The 19,875-nt window shown below is 42.6% G+C and overlaps 1 protein-coding gene and 1 long non-coding RNA gene across 10 annotated transcripts in view; both read left to right on the top strand.

Annotated features, from left to right (window-relative positions):
* Positions 1-19,875, top strand: part of LOC122689036 — a 574,758-nt gene that overhangs the window by 358,283 nt on the left and 196,600 nt on the right. The gene's annotated exons all lie outside the window — the stretch shown is intronic.
* Positions 1-19,875, top strand: part of LOC122689024 (X antigen family member 5-like) — a 73,687-nt gene that overhangs the window by 10,019 nt on the left and 43,793 nt on the right. For 2 of the 5 annotated variants that reach the window (XM_043895102.1, XM_043895099.1), the window contains exons 2-5: positions 1,741-1,820; positions 2,295-2,433; positions 2,840-2,964; positions 6,106-6,220. The exons of 2 other annotated variants lie outside the window; for them this stretch is intronic. In XM_043895102.1, the coding sequence (XP_043751037.1) occupies positions 1,741-1,820; positions 2,295-2,433; positions 2,840-2,964; positions 6,106-6,138 (377 nt within the window). In that variant the 3' untranslated portion in view covers positions 6,139-6,220. Of the gene's footprint in view, positions 1-1,740; positions 1,821-2,294; positions 2,434-2,839; positions 2,965-3,085; positions 3,533-6,105; positions 6,221-19,875 lie in introns of those variants that run through there. One more of the 5 variants, XM_043895104.1, reaches the window with a different exon arrangement.

The raw sequence follows: 19,875 nt of genomic DNA, 5'->3' as shown, positions 1-19,875 counted from the left end.
GGAGTACATGAGTAGAATATTTGAGTAAAGGTCCTTGTGTGAGCATGTTTTCCTTTCTCTTGGGTAAAATTAAAACTCCTAGTAAGTACGAAAATTCCCACTATAATAGAATAAGAAGAAGAATGTGGTACTGGAGAAGAGTGAAGAACTAGCTACAGAAGGAATGAAAAGGCTAAGCCAAAGTGGAAAAAACACCCAGTTGTGGATATGTCTGGTGGTGAAAGTAAAGCCCGATGCTAAAAGAACAATATTGTATAGGAACCAGAGGTATATTCAGAGAAATCAGTTACCAGTTCAGAGATTTAAATGTGCAGTGCTCCAAGCAAAAAATGGCAACAGAGGTATGGATGTATGTATTTATTCCATGGAAATGAGTAAAGCCATTGCAAGCATGATGGAAAACCCAGAAGCAGAGAAAGAAATGGTTCATCAAAGCCTGTATAAAAATAGGTATTAAAAAACTTAATACCTATTTCTGTCATGAGTGTCTTCCTGAGACACATTCTCCACCAAGGGTAACCTGGGACTACCTATCACCACAGTTTGTGGATGCGTAAGCTAGACTGCCCTGGAAGGAAAAACATATAGTCTTCAAGCCCTTTTCTCATCCTCCAGAGACCCTGCGGTTCCAGGACTCTACCTCAGTGGCGGGAAAACCTCAACCTGCACTGCAGATGCCCAACTCAGGGAGCATGCGCAGGGTGTGCGCACGCGCCTCTTTCTGCGCATGCGCCTTAGTGCGCATACGCCTTCCTGAGCGCATTCTGTGAGAACCGTTGGGCCTGAGACGGGTGAGTTTATTCAGTTCCGGTTCATTCTCACTACTTGAGACTCACCAGGTAGGTTCACAAATCTGTCCTGTCTGGAGTTTAAGTGCTTGTGCGTGTCAGGGGGAGCCAGCGAGCTTCGGGCGGGTCGGGCAGTGCCATCTGGGGCCTTTGAGGAGGAAGGCCCTCGAGGTCGTCATCTTCCTCCTCACAGGTGTCGCGACGCCCTAGATCTTGTCCTGGTGGCTGGAGAGGAAGGGCGGTGGGCAGAGGAGGGCAGGGGGTCAGATGACAGTGTGGGGAGCCTTGGGGGTGCTGTTTGAGATATCTGGCTCATTGGAGCCCTGGAAGTGATAACAGAGCACAGAATCTGCGGCCGGGTGTGGGACCTGGGCAGGGGGCAGTGTGGGCGATTAAGGAAAGGCCTAGAAACAGAACCGCAGTGGGTTTGTGACCCTATCACGAGTTTTGTGGTAAGGTGCCAAGAGAGAAGTGGACCGGTATGCTCTGTATGCAGACTCACCTCAGCCACAGACGCTGAGAAAATCGCCATAGTCAGGCTGTAAAGACTAACCCATTCTTCCTGTTCCCACTGAATTCCAAGGGAGTTGGGGAAAATAGGTCTGGTGAATAGGAGTGTGACAAGAGCAGTAGTCCTGAATTTTTAAATCCCTAGCAGTATTTCACTAACTATCTTCATGATGGAGAATTCTGTTGTGAAATCAAACTTCCTCACAACAATTCTCTGTCTTGTTGTGTACCTTAAGGTGATTTCTCTGCCAGCTTAGCGAAGATACACATGGCTTTGCAAGCAACTGTATTTGGTGTCATTGGAATGCATGTACACCCATACTTTCTTTTGAAAGTATTTTCACAGTTTTAAAACACAGGAAGTCAACATATGGTCATAAAAGTGATCAAATATAGCTGTACTCTTAAAAAAATTTTCTAAATCACAATATTCTACTTTCAGGGAGAAATATGAGTGGGCAAGTGGCATCAACATTGGGATCTACAGGTCAAGATTCTTCCCAGCTGGATGAACCTGTGGTTGTGAGTACCTTAGCATTTGATATTTTCTATTAGCACAAATTTACTTTTGAGAAAATGATGTTAAGTAATGCAGATGCAGTGATAAAGGACTTCCGTGCTGATAAAGGGTGACAGTTTGTCTTAGGAAGGAACACTGATCCAGATATATTACAGTCTGGCGTTGCCTGGATGAGTATACTGTGAAATTCCCTGGAAATGTGCACAGTGACTCCCTCCTCCTGCTTATTAACAACAGATTGCACACTTCCATCCCAGCATAGATTTAAATAGCTTCCAAAGTCTTTCTGGGTAACTCTTATGAGAGCTAACTCTTCTCTTTGGGAATCGTAACTTTAGTAAAAGTAAGTACACAGAATTGTGTTGGGAAAACGTTGTTAGGCTTACTTATGATTAGATGTATCTGTGTATTATGTATATTTATGCTGTTAGATGTGTTAACAACAAAAAGTTTTATTTGCATGCACACTCTCCTAGGACCAGCAGCCCAGTGTTGAGCAACCTCAACAAGAGGAAGCACCAGTTGAGATTCAGGATATCACACCTGGAAAGGAGGAAGTCAATGGAGAGGATCCAGTGAATCATGATGAAGAGAAGGAGAAGGATGCCCCTGGAGGTAACGTGTATGTGTGTATCATGTCTTAAGACATAACCAGTAAGAGGAGGAAAGGAAACATTAGAAAAGGACTTCAGACAGTTCCTAAAAACCTGAGTAGAGTATAGTTTGCAGGTTAGTGTGGTCGCTCAAATGTTGCCGTGTTTTCAAGACAAAGAGAAGGGGACAACTGAGTTGTCTGAGGACAGCCCTGGGAAAGGAAAATGGTCATAACATCTGGAAAATTCTGCTTTCCTTTTTCTCCAGCAAAATATTCCTGGAATAATGCTCCTGAGGTTCTTATTCATCACATTTTTACCAAACTAGCCCAAGGCTTTTAATTCGTAACACTGACGGGATCAATATTATCATTCCCTTGTTTATAGTGTATGCTTTACAGCTGAATTCACACATTTTTTTTTTAAAGATTCTGACCTGGAAACTGATCTCCAGGAATTGGCTTTGGCAAAGACTGGGGATCAAGGCGGAGATGGTCCTGATGTCAAGGAGGAGATTGCATCAAATACAGAGACTGTTGAAATGCCAGAGGAGGTATGTCATCCATTCAGAAAGTAATTTATATGGTTTCTGTTTTTCAGAATATTATATCTTTAATAATATAGAGGGAAAAATACTATTATTTTAATAACAGAGTTCCCATATTCTTTGAAAGATTGTTCAGACCCCAGATGCCTGAGTGCCTGACTTACAGACTTGCAAATAAAGAAACAGACAGGATCAAAGCCATATCGAATTGAAAATAGGAAACCGTTTCCTTCTCTTGAGTATAAGTACTTTAACCAACAGCTAATAATTTTCAGGTTCTTTTATAATTTCTGCTTGTAACAAATATGGAATGCATCTGTAATAAATATCAGTTAATATGAAATATGCTCAGGTATTCATGTAGGTTCTAGTACCAGCTTTAACATAATGTGTGTGATTCTGTGAAATCCCTTAACTTCTAAACTCAACTTTACTCATGTAAGTTGTGAATTCAGAACAGATACACTACAGTGCTCATTGTTCAATGCTAATTTTTGCATTCTCTGGTTCTCTTCGATGGCATGCATACAAATGTACTCTGTTTTTCATGATTCATTTATCATAAAATAGCATCTTCAGTCAAATTATAACAGGGGAATTGAGATTTCATTTTCTGATGGGGAACACATGTACACCTGTGGCTGATTCCTGTCGATGTATGGCAAAAACCATGACAATATTGTAAAGTAATTAGCCTCCAATTAAAATAAATAAATAAACTTTTGTTTAAAAAAGAAAATGACCCAACATTCTGCTTTATGTTTGTTAAATTCTCTCAAATTCTGAATTCTCTAGCTCTTAAAAAGCAGTTGCATTTAAAATCCTTTCCCCAATGAAGCATGAAATGACTGAACAATGAAATGGCCAAAGATAGTCTAGTTTCCTGTGTCTGTGGCTGATCAAGTTGAGAGAGTGCATGTAGTCAGTGCTATTCAAGGCAGGTGTGAGTAAGATACACATGCCAAGCACACTACCTGCCCCCACGTTTGGTCTGTGTTTTTTTTTTTTTTTTGAGGGGGCTGCTTATTTTGGAGAAGGAAATGGCAACCCACTCCAGTATTCTTGCCTGGAGAATCCATGGAAGGAGGAGCCTGGCAGGCGACAATCCATGGGGTCGCAAGGAGTTGGACACGACTGAGCGACTTGACTTCACTTTGCTTATTTTAGTTGGAGGAGAATTACTTTGCAATACTATGATATTTTTTGATGATGGTTTTTGCCATACATCGCACTGTCACTCATAAAGTACTAATAAAAATCTGAGCCTCATGATATAATCATCTCTAACCATATCAAATATGTTATTTTTCCTCTTTGATGCATCAGTTTAAAAGTTTTGAAGGTCAAAGTCTGTAACTCTAGTTCTTCCCACGTAATCAACTTAGTATCTTTCACCTACGTGTTTTCCAAATTGTTGACAATTAATTGCATGACTCCGATTTTAAAGGAAGAACTTCATAGTTAGGGAAGAATTTACTGTGTATTAGCCTCCTAAACATTTTCATTTTACATTTTTGTTCCATTCCATTAGAACATTTAGACGAAAATAGCACTTCCAGACTACCTCCATGTAACTACAGAACATGATTAAAATGTTCTCATAGAAAAATCTTCGCCCTAAATATGTGTGGTACTTGAAAAGACCAATACATAAATTACAAAGTACATAAATATAAAATCCTACATCCAATATAAAAGGTAAGAAAAAGAGCAACAGAGTGAACGGAAGGGAAAAAGAAAAAGATACTTAATATAAGACAGGTATCAATTATTAGGAAGAGGAAAATAAATTCAACTAATAAATAAAGACAATGTGCTAGTTTACATAATTTTTAACATGTATATATACATTTTTTAAAATATTCTTTTCCGTTGTGATTTATCACAGGAGATTGGACATAGTTCCCTGTGCGGTATAGTAGGACCTTGTTGTTTATCCATTCTGAGTGTAATAGTTTTTATCTGCCAACCCCAAATTCCCAGTCCATTCCTCTCAGTTTACATAACTGTGAAGAAAATGGACAAAGCCCAAGTACACATAATAAGAAATATGAACAAGACACTTAACAGTATATTACAGAATTAAAACAGTATAATCTGCAATTCAGATATTTTCATAATATTGATGAAATGGCTAATAGGATAGAAAAACAAATATTTAACATACCCCACAGTAACTAAATAACTAAACATCACAGATACCTTGGATGAACTTTTGAAATTGGTCAGAGTTGTCTCTCACAAACCATTATCCTTTAGAAACAAGGAAAAATATCTTCTTTTCCAGACTTTCTTTCTGTCTTCCTACTTGCTTTTCTGTCTCACGCATACTCCCTCTTGCTCTCCCTTTTCTTTTCTTCTCTCCTTTTTTTCTTTCTTTTTTTGGTTTGGCTGTGAGAAATGGTCCTATTTCTGCTTCACATTTTGATGTCACCATGTTGCCAGTGATAGTAATGACTTAAAATTAGTGTCACCATCTAATCTATTATACCAACTGGAATGCTTTCCAGGGTGAAAAGAAACATTTAGAATTATGTGAGGGCCACAAGGAAAGCGGGAGCAAATGTTGAACCAACTTAAAACAACCATATCAGGGATAAACTAAAACAAATGAAAATTTCTATACTTTTCCACAGTAGAGAAGAAACAAATGTAATACTGGCCTTTTTATTTACTTTACTTAAGCAGTAACAGAGGTAACAACTATTTAGCTATCCTATATTCACAATATTATTTCAAATCAATACATGTAAATGATACTTTTGGGGGATGTTTTTGTTTCATTTTTTGTGTATTTTGTTTTCCTTAGGTTGTTGTTTGTTGTTAGATATTTTACTGAATGTGTACACAGTTTTGCCTTCTACTGAAACTACATTCTGATAGGTTCCATTGATTTATTTGTTCTGAACTCAGTGTCCTTGTTTTCTTGTATAACTAGGAAGAGTAGTGTGTTTTTAAAAATACTCATAATGTGCCTGAAAAGTCTTTAAAATTTCTAGAGAGGATGAACTGAAGGTAAGCCAAAGGGTTACCCTTAGTGTTCTTGCTTTAGTCCATTTTATAGAACTACAACTGCAGTGAACTTTGTATACCTCTCCTCTCATCGAAATAAAGTTCTGCTAAGTAAGTTTAATGTTTATATTATAGGTGAAGGGGAACCATTTGCTTGAAAGAAGATAAACTGAAACCATCTATGCTGTTCTTATGCTGTTTATTTGACTGTTAAAGTTCTGTCAATAAAGTTTCATTTTCTACTTGCAAATTTTTTGTTAACTTTTCCCTGGGTATTTAATGTTATTGAAACTTCATGGTTTGTGATTTTCATTGTCTAGTTGAGGATGTATGTAGAGATAGAATATTTGTATATAGACTTTCGGTCCACCAACTCCTCTAACTATGCATATTAATTCCACAAATGTAGATCTAGATTGTTTTTGCTTTTCAAAATATACTATTATATTTGATATCAACAGTTTCTACTGGCTTAAACCTTAAACCTTTCCTCATTTTGCAGCATTGAACAAACCTAGCGAGAATAGTCTTGACTAAAACAGGTGATAATCGGCATTTTTCCTGATAGGAAATGAAAAATCTTCTCCATTTCAACCTGTTTACATTGCTTTTTTGTAGATATACTTTACCAGAGTAAGTTCTATTCTATTCCTAGTTTCCTAGGAATATAGATTAATCTATAATTAAATATAGATTAATTTTCATCAAACACTTACAATGCATCAATTGTGATGATCACAGAATTGTTTTCCTTCCATTTTTCTATTACTGTGGCGAATTGCATTGGTAACCTTATACACGTAAACCACCCTTGCACTTCTGGGGTTAACAAAATTTGGTCATAACATATTCTTAGGTGTAATCTACATGTTAATACATATATATACATATATATATATACCACACATAAAAATTTCATAAAAGCCTTTGGTCTTCTCTTGAATATATGGGTTTACAAAATGTGCCACCCAGATCTCATATGGTCCCTGATACAATCATTGACAGAGAAACATTTTTTTAATACTTAATAAACTTGTATTGTCCTACAGAGAAATGAAATGCCAAAGCCATTGTTAAAGGTTCTAGGGAGACAGAGAATAAAAACTGCTTGTCAAATTCCATGGCAAATGCCACAGCGTCTCTTTCACACTCTTCTGACTTGCCTTCCAAGTTTTTTTGGGTACAGGGAGAGAGCAGCCACAAACATCTTTTCTTTTCCATGACATCTTCCATTGGCTTGATAGTCACCAGATCTCAGAAGCCCTCCAGCGGTGCTGTGTGTGTGTGTGTGTGTTAGTCACACAGTTGTGTCTGACTCTTTGCAAACCCACAAACTGTAGCCCGCCAGGCTTCTCTGTCCATGGAATTCTCCAGGCAAGAATACTGGAGTGGTTGCCATTCCCTTCTCTAGAGGATCTTCCCAACCCAGGGATCTAAGCCTGGTCTCCTGCATCACAGGCAGATTCTTTACCGTTAGAGGTACAGGGAAGTCTTCCAGCTGTCTGATTTCTGCCCTGATATCCTTATTATTACATAATAACAAAATGCTTACATCTCTGTCCCGCATCTGTATCCTCATGCACCAAAAAATATATTTATGCAACAAACGACCTATTCAGAATGCACTCTGCTTAGGGACTAAGAGGGGAATATAAATAGCAGCTGTTGTGCCCTTACAGAGGTCTGAAAATCCAGGTCCAAAAGGACTGAAAATGGGAGGTAAAGAATGGTAAAGATGGTAAAGAATCCACCTGCAGGGTTGGAGACCTGGGTTCGATCCCTGGGTCGGGAAGAACCCCTGGAGGAGGGCATAGCAACCCACTCCAGTATTCTTGCCTGAAGAATCCCCATGGATAGAGGTGCCTGACTGGCTACAGTCCATGGGTCGCAAGGAGTTGGACACGACTGAGCGACTAGGCACAGCACGTGACATAATTAAGAGTCTGGATACTGGCTCTGACACAGTGTGTGTGAAGGTGAGAAAGGTATTTACATCCTTTGGATCCGTTTCCCTATTTCTAAAATGGAAATTACAAGTTTACACTAAATATTCGTTATGAAGAATAAACAAGATAACATGTGAAATAAGCATTCCTTTGCAAATGGATTTGGCTTATTCTACTCCAATTTTAATTTAAACTTTCAAAATTTTATTTTCATTTACCTTTACAACTACAATTCTCTCAAGTGATACAGATATTGAATTTTAAGCAGACTATAAGACTAACTTTTAAAATGAATCGCACTTCAGGAACATATTTTGTCTAAATAAATATATTGAATCAATAGCAGTGCAGCTGGTATCAGACATAGTATCCATTCTAAGGTTGGTTTGTAAATGAGGACTGACAAGGCTACCCTCAGTCATAGTATGTAGTGAAAACTATGATCCTTGCTGTGTGTGATGACAAAATAAGCTGATATTCTGGTCACGCAATATCACACAACTCAACACCAGACTCTGTCACATAGTCAGGCAGCCAGTCCCTAAGTAACACTGCAGGGGCTACAGGACCACACAGTGTACCAATGAGTTGTTAGTTTGTCACCTTCTACGGGCTTGGCCAGTAAGGAGACAATGAACCCGAATGGATTCAGATTCTAACTGACAGACAGTGCAGAAGCAATATGCCCCTGGTGTCAGTTGCCTTGTCCCTAGTCCCACGGTTTGACACTGAATTGGAAGGCCTCAGTAACAGGCACCGCAGGTGGTGGGTCTCTGCCAGGAAGGAGCCCACAGCTGTGCCCTATGGACTGAGCAGCTCTGTAGTCCACAGGTGTACTCTCAGCTGGGGCTAGGGAGACCACCCTATATTCAGCCGAAACCAGAGGTGGGTGAGTAGCAACTTTGTGTCACCTCCAGCTGGAAAAGGAGGCAGGTGAGAAATGGCCTCATAGTAGTTCTTCATCAGGCTGCTTATCTCTCCTTGCTACAAGAGCAATCAGTAGATTCTCTGCCAGGATTCAAGTCAGCCTGCAGTTTAGCCTTCTACGTAGCCTAAGTGGGAACATGCAAGGTCACCAGGCCACCAAGACAGAGCCACACCCCTACAGTGTCTGGAACAAGACACAAGGCTTTATGTATGGTGCTACAAATATGACACCTATATACTGACTCCTACATGGAGGAGATGCTTTTCCTGTCAGTCATTAAAAATATCCCTTCATTTAGTACACACACATTGATTACTAGCATGTTTCAGGACCTATCTGCAATGCTTGCAATAACAAGACCAGTGATGTGAGGTGGATGATGGGAATATCACACTGGTGGACCAGACAGACACATAAACAGAAAAGAAGTGCAAGGGAGATACACAGGGAGTGGACCTAAGGGGAGGGGGGACACAGTGAGTGGGGTGGCCAAGAAGCAGGAGGAAAGCTAGAAGATGAGGTTCATTGTAAGAGTGAAAGAGGTTATATATAACATAGTCGTGCTTTGACCCAGGCTGTGGATGAGAGTCCCAACCTCCCCTGCATCACTCTCCCTTTTGAGGGTGATGTCTGGGAGTCTACAAATTCTGAAGGGAAAGGAGAAAGAAAATACATAGTGCAGGGGGTACATGCACCCGCCTGATAGAGATGTAGGTGCAGGTTGTTACAGTAACCAGGTGGGGATGAGCAGAGTTGGATTCAGTGACTCAAGGATGAAATGTGGAAGTGAATGTAAAAGGAGAAAACACGTTGAGAGGGGTAAACAGCTCCAACTCCCATTTCTGTAGCAGGGGAGGTTCTCCATTACTGTTGTGAGAAGGCTGCCTGGTCTGAGCTCTGGGAGGGAGTGATGAGCATTCTAAGGACCCACATCAAACCTAAGCAGGGGGTGCTGAGTTTGTGAAGACATAAGTCTCAGCCTTCACCACTGACAGACACAGAAAGCTTCTTAGCCCTTAGCCCTTAGCCCTTAGCACCTTAGCTTCTTAGCTTCTTAGCACCTTAGGGAAGCTCAAAGGGAAGGTGGAGGTGGTGGTGGTTGTTCATTCGCTCAGTCATGTCCGACTGTTTACGAGCCCATGACCTGCAGCACGCCAGGCCCCTCTGTCCTACACTATCTCCCTGAGTTTGATCAAATTAATGTCCATTGTGTTGGGCGATGCTATCTAATCTTCTCACCCTCTGTCGCCCCCTTCTCCTCTTTCCTTCGATCTTTTTGCATCAAGGTCTTTTCCAATGAGTCGGCTATTTGTACCAGGTGGCCAAAGTATTGCAGCTTCAGCATCAGTCCTTCCAGTGAATATTCAGAGTTCATTTCCTTTAGGATTGGCGGGTTTGTTCTCCTTGCTGTCGAAGGGATTCTCAAGGCTCATCTCTAGGACCACAGTTTGAAAGCATCAAGTCTTTGGCACTCAGCCTTCTTCATGATCCAACTCACATCTGTCCATCACTACTGGAAAAACCATAGTTTTGACTCTACAGACCTTTGTCAGCAAAGTGATGTCTGTGCTTTTTAATATGTTGTCTAGGTTTGTCATCGGCCTCCCCAGGGGCTCAGCGGTGAAGAATCTGTCTGTAATGCAGCACACTTAGGAGATATGGGTTCAATCTCTGGGTCAGGAAGATATCCTGCAGGAGGGCATAGCAACCTACTCCAGTATTCTCGTCCAGACAATCCCCTGGACAGAGGAGCCTGGCAGGCCCCGGTCCATAGGGTCCTAACGAGCCAGACACTACTGAAGCGCCTGAGAATGCGTGCAACCTAGGTTTGTCATCGCTTTCCTTCCAAGGAGCAAGTGTCTTTTAATTTCGTGGCTGAAATCACCATCTGCAATGATTTTGGAGATCAAGAAAATGAAATCTGTCACTGTTTCCACTTCCCCCCCTTCTATTTGCCATGAAGTGATAGGTCCAGATGCCATGATCTTAGTTTTCTAAATGTTGAGTTTTAAGCCAGTTTTTTCACTCTCCTCTTTCACCCTTATCAAAAGGTTCTTTAGTTGCTCTTCCCTTTCTGCCATTAGAGTGGTATCATCTGTGTATCTGTGTATCTGAGCTTCTCGATATTTCTCCCAGCAATCTTGACTCCAGTCTGAAATTTTGCATGATGTACTCTGCATATAAGTTAAATAAGCAGCATGCCAATATACAGCCTTGTCATACTCCTTTCCCAATTATAAAGCAGTCAGTTGTTCCAACTCTGGTTCTGTTGCTTCTTGACCCGCATACAGGTTTTTCAGGAGACTGGTCGAGTAGTCTCGTACTGCCCTCTGTTTAAGAATTTTGTGTATCTGTTGTCATCCACGCAGTTAGAGGTCTTAGTGTAGTCGATGACACAGAAGTAGATGTTTTTCTGGAATTCCCTTGCTTTCCCCATGACCTAAGAGATGTTGGCAATTTGATCTCTGGTTGCTCCGCCTCCTCGACACCTAAGTATATCTGGAAGTTCTTCGTTCACATACTGTTGAAGCCTAGCTTGGAGGAGTTTTCTAACCAGGAGGCTTCAGAAATTGGGGACAATCTAAGTGGAGAAGCCTATGAAATTGGATGGTGTGAAGGAAGCCTGATAAGAGAGAGAAGAAAAGGAAGCTCTCCTTTCGATGTTGGTAGCAAAGTGGGCAGAGGCTAGACCATGCCTTCAAGTTCTTGTGTAGAAGAGTAGCCTTTATCTACAAAATCATAGACAGTTCTGTAAGAGAGGGAGGGAGAGGGCAGGAAGAGGGAGACAGACACCCTGAGTGGATGTGAGAGACCCGTTAGAAGGGGGTTGACAATTAAATGGAGGGAGGCTTTGTACTAGAGCAGATGTGCTGGAATTGGGAAAAAGTAGACGCATTAGACATTTTCAAAGTAAAATGGACAGAACTCAGCAAGAATTGAGGTGAAGGAGAGGGAATTGTAAACATGGTTTAGACTAAGTTTCTGTGTCCTGTCATAAGAGTACAAAGATGTCATGGGGAATTCTGGAAGTTGGCCAGGTCTGGGTAGAAATCCAAAATGCGATCTTTATGTTTTTGAGCTCATGGTCTACATGGACACAATAACCAGTATTTAAATACTTAAAATTTCCTTTTCCTAAAAAAAAAAAAGTATTGAGGTTTTTTATTATTATTACCGTGTAGTGTTCCTTTGTATACTCGTATACTCTTTGGTCTTTCTCTCATGTGTATACCAGTTGTTGAATAGTTGGATTGTTTCTAGGTTTGGCTATTAGGAATACATGTGTGGAATATTTGAGTACAGGTGTTTGTGTGAGCATGTTTTCATTTCTCTTGGGAAAGTTGTCTAGGAGTAGAATTGCTGGGTCATATAAGGCTTCCCAGGTGGCCCTAATGGCAAAGAACCCATCTGCCAATGCAGGAGACTCAGGTCTGATCCCTTGCTCTGGAAGATCCCCTGGAGTAGGTAATAGCAACCCGCTCGTTTTCTTGCCTGGAAAATTCCATGAAGAGGGGTCCTGGCAGGTTAAAGTCCATGGGGCCCCAGAGAGTTAAACACGACTGAGCGCCTGAACACACACGCACACACATACATGGTAATTTATGTATCTTAGAATCTAAACTGTGTCCTCTGTAGACAACATACACATGGATTTTTTTTTTAACTGTTCTCTCAATGTCTGCCTTCTGGTTGGATTGTTTTAGCTATTGACATTTAATGTTGATACAGTCTTACATCTGCCAATATATATTTCTGTCTCATGTCATTTTGTTCTATGGTCCTCATTTTACTGCTTTCTTTTGCATTCAATGGATATTTTCTAATGTAGCATTTTAAACTCTTGACTGAGTTTTTCCACTACTTTTAAGTTATTTCCTTAGCTGTATGCCACCGTTAACACCTTACTTTATCACAATCAGCTTGAAATTTACACAAATTCTAATGAGATACAGAAACATTACTCCCATATGGCTCTATTCTGGTTTCCCTCTTTTCCTCATATTGTCACATATATAATAAATCTATAAAGAGAAAGTCCATTAATACACTCTTATTGTTATTATATATTACATTATGTGATGAAAAGCTGATATACAGCAGGATATCAGGTATCTATAGCTTCTGTTATATTCACATTCTTTGTCAGGACTTCTGATTCTTTGCATATGTTTGTATGGACTTGACACCATCCAGACTTGTTTCCTTACTTAATACAGCTTTGCTCCCAACCACCTCCTTTGTGCTGTTACAGCGAATATATTACAGTCCATGTGTCATTGGCCCAACGACAATTGGGCTTCTATGATGGCTCAGACAGTAAAGAATCTGCCTGCAATGCAGGAGACCCGGGTTCAGTCCCTTGGTCAGGAAGATCCCCTGGAGGAGGGAATGGCTAACCATTCCAGTATTCTTGCCTGGAGAATCCCATGGACAGAGGAGCCTGGCAGGCTACAGTAATGGGGTTGCCAAGAGTCAGACATGACTGAGCTACTACCACTTTCACAACAATAATTTATGTGACATTGTTTTAGACAGTTGCTTTTTAAACACAGGAAGAAAGGAGTGAACTATGTATCCATAAAGAATTTTTGTTCATATAATTACCTTTACCAGTGCTCTTTGCGTTTTCACATGGATTCTGATTAACATCTGAATTCACTTATTGAAGCCTGAAGAACTTCTTGTAGTTTTTCTTGTAAGCCATTTCTACCAACACATACCCTGAGTTTTTTTTTAAATTTTGGCATACCTTTACTTTACTTTCATTTCTATTTTCTTAAGCCACTTTATCGTGGTGTGTATGACATGTAAAAAGCTGTGTACACACCCGTGAAATCATCACCAGCTTCAATATACAAAACTGAACTGTATTTCTATACTAGTGGTGAATACTCCTAATAAGTAAGAAAATTCCAGTTAGAATAAAAGGAACTTAGGAATTGGTTTAATCAAGGAGGTGTAAGATTTGTACATTGAAAATGACAAAACCAGTTGAAAGAAATTAATGAGAATTTAAGTAAATGGTAATTTATTATCAGTGGGCACTAGAGTTTCCTTTACAAATTTGCTGTCATTGTACACACATCTCTGAGCATGTGGGAATATCTCCTTAAGGCACATTCATAGCAGTGAGACTGCTGGATCAAACACTTCCTTGGCTAAACAGACATATCTGGAGTACCTACCATGTGCATGTGCCTGACACTGTTCTAAACGCCAAGGAGGCATCACAGAGTTGGACTAACACATGTCCCTCTTTCATGAAGGCAAATGCTGCTGAGGGTGAGGGCAGGATGGAATGTAAATTCTGATGAGCGCTGCCACAGACCCCTGCAAAGGTGTTTTACCAGTTCACACTGGCCTCAGTGGGGCAGGGGAGTGAGTGTGCCTTTACTGGCATCTTGGCAGCATTTGTAGGGTGGGAGGTCTAGGCAGGAGGCTGGACTCCTTATGTCCAGTTCCCTAGCAGAGCTTCAAGTCCACAACTAGGAATGATCCACATAGGGATTTCGGGGGACGTGAATACCCTAGGTGTCCATACCCTTGGTTGTGACATCACAAAGTGTATTTGTCAAAGCATGGGAGGTATCTGACCCTTTGGTGGCACTGCACCCTGAGTGTGCCATCTCTGACCTGGAGATAAGTCTGTGAGCCAGGGACTGAGGGTGCTGAAACCTTGAGGGGTTTACTATGTCTTGGGCTATGAACTTTGGAGTTTGGAGGATGCGGGGTACCATGGTCTGAGGTCTCTTTGTGGTGGCTGCATGAAACATCGTGACAGAGCTGTATGCGTTCACCATACCAGTGCTCTGTGCAGTTGGTGTGACCGTGTCCTATGGTGTGAGCTGTGATTGCGACTTCTGTGTCCAGGCTGTGAGGTCTCTGTGCTGTCGGGTTTCTCCATGGCCGCTTATGAAGTTGCTAAAATGCAGGTCGGCCTGTATTTGAATTTCATCTCACTTATTGAGTCTCTAGAGTTTCCGTTTGGTGGATTGTTTGGAGTTGGGTGTCCAGTGCAGTGAGGTTTGACAGGTGCTATTTCCTTGGTCCATATCTGGTCGAGTGTATCATTGATATGTGGGTTTTGTGACCCATCGCGTGAGGTCCCTTCTTCTCCCTTCCCTAGCCTTTCTCTTCTCCAGGGGAATATTCCCAACCCAAGGATTGGACCCAGGTCTCCCGCATTGCAGGCAGATTATTTACCAGGTGAGCCACAAGGGAAGCCCAAGAATACTGGAGTGGGTAGCCTATCCCTTCTCGAGCCGATTTTCCCAGCCCAGGATCGAACCAGGGTCTCCTGCATTGCAGGCAGATTCTTTAACAGCTGAGCTATCAGGGATTGAAACATTTCAGGTTGTGGTTGTTCAGTAGCTCAGTCATGTCTGACTCTTTACAACCTCGTGGACTGCAGCACGCCAGGCTTCCTGTCCTTCACTATATCCCGGAGTTTGCTCAAACCCATGTCCATTGAGGCAATGATGCCATCCAACCATCTCATCCTCTGTCGCTCCCGTTTCCTCCTGCCCTCGATCTTCCCCAGCATCAGGGTCTTTCCCAATGAGTTGGCTCTTCACATCAGGAAGCCAAAATATTGGAGTTTCAGCTTCAGCATCAGTCCTTCCAATGGATATTGACGGTTGATTTTCTTCAGGATTGACTTATTTGATCTCCTTGCTGTCCAAGGGACTCTCAAGAGTCTTCTCCAGCATTCTGGGTTCAAAGGTTCAATTCTTTGGCACTCAGCTTTCCTTAGGTCCAACTCTCCCATCCATACAGGACTACTGGATAAACCGTAGCTTTGATGATAGGGACTTTTGTCGGCAACGTAATGTCTGGGCTTTTTTTTTTTTTTATGTCTGGGCTTTTTAACATGCTGTCTCCGTTTGTCATAGCTATTCTTCCAAGGAGCAAGTGTCTATCAATTTCATGGCTACAGTCACAACCTGCAGTGGTTTTGCAGCCCGAGAAAATAAAGCCTGCCAGTGTTTCAAATTTTTCTTCATCTATTTGCCATGAAGTGACGGAACCAGATATCATGATCTTACTTTTTGAATGCTGAGTTTTAAGAGAGCATTTTTACTCTCCTCTTTCGCCTGCATTGAGAGGCTCTTTAGATCCTCTTCGATTTCTGCCATAAGGGTGGTGTCCTCTGTGCATCTGAAGTTATTGATATTTCTAAAAGCAACCTTGATTCCAGATTGAGTTTCATCCAGCCCAGCATTTTACATGATGTACTCTGCATGTAAGTTAAATAAGCAGGGTGACAATATACAGCCTTTACATGCTCTTTTCTGAAGCTTGAATCAGTCTGTTGTTCCATGTCCAGTTCTAGCTGATGCTTCTTGACCTGCATACAGCTTTCTCAGGAAGCAGGTAAGGTGGTCTGGTAGTCCCATCTCTTGAAGAATTTTCCACAGTTTGTTGTGATCCACACAGTGAAAGGCTTTCAGTTCTGTTCAGTTCAGTCACTCAGTCGTGTCCGACTCTTTGCGACCCCATGAATCGCAGCACGCCAGGCCTCCCTGTCCATCACCACCTCCCAGAATTTACCCAAACTCATGTCCTTTGAGTCGGTGATGTCATATAACCATATTATCCTCTGTTGACCCCTTCTCCCCTTGCCCTCAATCTTTCCCAACATCAGGGTCTTTTCAAAAGGGTCACCTCTTCACACCAGGTGGCCAAAATATTGGAGTTTCAGCTTCAACATCAGTCCTTCCAATGAACACCCAGGAATGACTTCCTTTAGGATGGATGGGTTGGATCTCCTTGCAGTCCCAGGAATTCTCAACAGTCTTCTTCAACACTGCAGCTCAAAAGCATCAATTCTTTGGCACTCAGCTTTCTTTATAGTCCAACTCTCATAGCCATACATGACTACTGGAAAAACCATAGACTTGACTAGATGGACTTTTGTTGACAAAGTAATGTCTCTGCTTTTTAATATGCTGTCTAGTTTGGTCAAAACTTTCCTACCGAGGAGTAAGCGTCTCTTAGTTTCATGGCTGCAATCACCATCTGCAGTCATTTTGGAGCCCCCCCCCCGAAAAAAATAAAATCGGCCACTGTTTCCACTGTTTCCCCATCTATTTGCCATGAACTCATGGGCCCAGATGCCATGATCTTAGTTTTCTGAAGGTTGAGCTTTAAGCCAACTTTTTCACTCTCCTCTTTCACTTTCATCAAGAGGCTCTTTAGTTCTTCTTTGCTTTCTGCCATAAGGGTGGTGTCATCTGCATATCTGAGGTTATTGATATTTCTCCCGGCAATCTTGATTCCAGCTTGTGCTTCTTACAGCCCAGCGTTTTTCATGATGTACTCTGCATATGAGGTAAATAAGCAGGGTGACAATATACAGCCTTGACATACTCCTTTTCCTATTTGGAACCAGTCTGTTGTTCCATGTCCAGTTCTAACTGTTGCTTCCTGACCTGCATACAGGTTTCTCAAGAGGAAGGTCAGGTGGTCTGGTATTCCCATCTGTTTCAGAATTTCCCACAGTTTATTGTGATCCACACAGTCAAATGGTTTGGCATAGTCAATAAAGCAGAAATAGATGTTTTCCGGAATTCCCCTGCTTTTTCTATGATCCAACGGATGTTGGCAGTGGGATCTCTGGTTTCTCTGCCTTTTCTAAATCCACGTTGTATATCTGGTACTTCTCCATTCACATACTGTTGAATCCTAGCTTGATGGATTTTCAGAATGACCTTGCTAGCATCTGAAATGGGTGGAGTTGTGCAGTAGTTTGAACATTCCTTGGCATCGCCCTTCTTTGGGATTGGAATGAAAACTGACTTTTTCCAGTCCTGTGGCCTCTGTGGAGTTTTCCAAATTTGTTGGCATATTGAGTGCAGCACTTTAACAGCATCATCTTTTAGCTTTTGAAATAGCTGGGATTCCATCAACTCCACCAGCCTTGTTCATAGCAATGTTCCTAAGGCCCACTTGACTTCCCACTCCAGTATGTTTCAGGTTGTTTCACATTGGCACAACCAAATTCATCAAAAATAGTGAACTTGTGTTTCAGAAGCTGCAACAATTCGTACTCAATGTGGTTGCCAAAAACCTTGAGGCCCAAAGTAAAGTCTAAACATTGAAAATCCCTACATTCCTTTAAAAACAGGTGTTTACAGTTTGAAGTGAAGTTGGGTGACTCCTGAGTCCCAGGTCATGGAGCTGCTGGGCTGGAGGTGTGGCTAAAATGAGGCAGCCGCAACTTGAGGCCCTCTCCCTGCGTGGAGGGAGGGCCTGCCCCCAGGACGAGAAGAACAGGACCCTCAGGGGTCTCACAGTCTTGCAGAGAGGCAGGCACATTGCTTCAGGCAGGAAATATTCAACAAGGCTTTTCTTGGCTCCCCGTGCCAGATACAAGTGGCCAGCCCACAGAAATCCCTGTGCTGGACTTGACTCTCCCCGAAGGGGAAGGGCTAGGGGTAGGAGGCACCCAGTAAACCCCCCTGATAACAACCCAGGGCATTCTACAATGTGTTAGAAGGTGGTGGTGCTGTGATCAGATAAATGTAAGTCCTGTGAGGGACTGGTACTGTGGGCAGCAAGGGGGAAAGCTGCAAGTCACAGTATTGAACACAGCCACCAGGGTGGGCTTCATTGAGGAGCTGATATTTTAACAAAGACTTGAAGGGGGAAAGGAGTTAGCACAGCAGACATCTGGGGTCAGGATATTGCAGAAGAGCGAACACTGGGGATAAATGCTGGGGGCAGATACTGCCAGGAGGCCAGGGCAGCTGGGAGCAGGGAGTGAGAGCTGAACAGAAAGCGGGGACTAGATCCCACGGCACTGGGTCAGCGTCTGCTCTGTCAGCGAAATGACAGGGACCAGCAGGGGTCAGAGGTGCTGATGGACGTGCCTGTGCCAGGCCTGAGAGGGAGGCAGAGGCAGGACAGGGGGAGACAGCTGAGGTGGGGCAACAAGGTGTGAGGAGGACACACGAGGGGCAGCTCCAAGTGAGGCTGACGGCCTCCCCTGAAATCGACACGCCCTTCCTACCTGTGCTTGTGTCCCTGACCCCATAGACGCCTGTGCTCCGGGCACGGTGTCACAGACTCCACTAGCAGCCTGAGTTCATTCAACAGTCCATCATCTGGACACAGTTGCGGGGCCTACCCTGCCACTTGGTCCTTCGGAAACGCTCAGTGACCTGCCCGGTGCTCTCAGGATCTTGACCCCAGTTCCACTCTGAGGCTACAACTGTGGCTGATGGGGCAACAGAGTGACCCACACATGTGAAATGAACCTTGCAGCCTCTTTGATCAGGAGTTTCCAGAATTAGGGGTCATATGCAACATGCAGTCCTCCCCCGTCTCTAAAGGGAAAAGAATTTGATTCCACAGATGTCCTGCTTACTCCATTCTCCTGTGTCATTATTAAGACAAAAGTAACTGGTCCATGAAGAGCTATGCTTTATTGACTGAGTATTTACCTTGAGTCCCGGTCCTTCATTTATTGAGGGAGCAATTCTAAGCAGGGACCAGACTCTATGTCTCCTCCTACTGCGACCAAATTGGTTAGGGATGATGGGGACTGTCACCTGCAAGCAGATGACTGCCACGTGCCATGTGAGAAAAGCGACGGCAGGATCTAAAGTATAGAACTCTGGGAACACAGAAGAGAGCATCTGACCCCTGCCATATGTCCAGGGCTGGGATGTGGTTTGGGTCCCTGGTCAGCACACATTCTTGGGGTGGGGTGTTTCTTGAGGTGGCACTTTGACCTTCCACAGTTTACACACACACGAGCAGAAGGGCACAGACCTGGACACAGGTGGAGCCAGACAGACTTTCATTCCCAGTTGTCTCCAGACCACCATGGCAGCTGGGTCATCTCCAGTGCTGTCTGCAGCCACTAAAAATACTTCTTGTCCTTTGGCATGCCTCCAAATTCCTTATATCTGATAAATAGAGTGAGACTGGTGGAGACATAACTGGGGTGGGGGCTGGTTGCAATGCCTCTCTGATATGGCAGAGTGTCTCCCCGCAGGGGAAGTTAAAGTCCTTCTTGGTATTGCC

Source organism: Cervus elaphus, chromosome X (assembly GCF_910594005.1).
Source record: "Cervus elaphus chromosome X, mCerEla1.1, whole genome shotgun sequence".
NCBI classification, from domain to species: domain Eukaryota; kingdom Metazoa; phylum Chordata; class Mammalia; order Artiodactyla; family Cervidae; genus Cervus; species Cervus elaphus.
The sequence above is the reverse complement of the archived record's forward strand: the minus strand, read 5'-3'. Positions and strand labels throughout refer to the sequence as shown.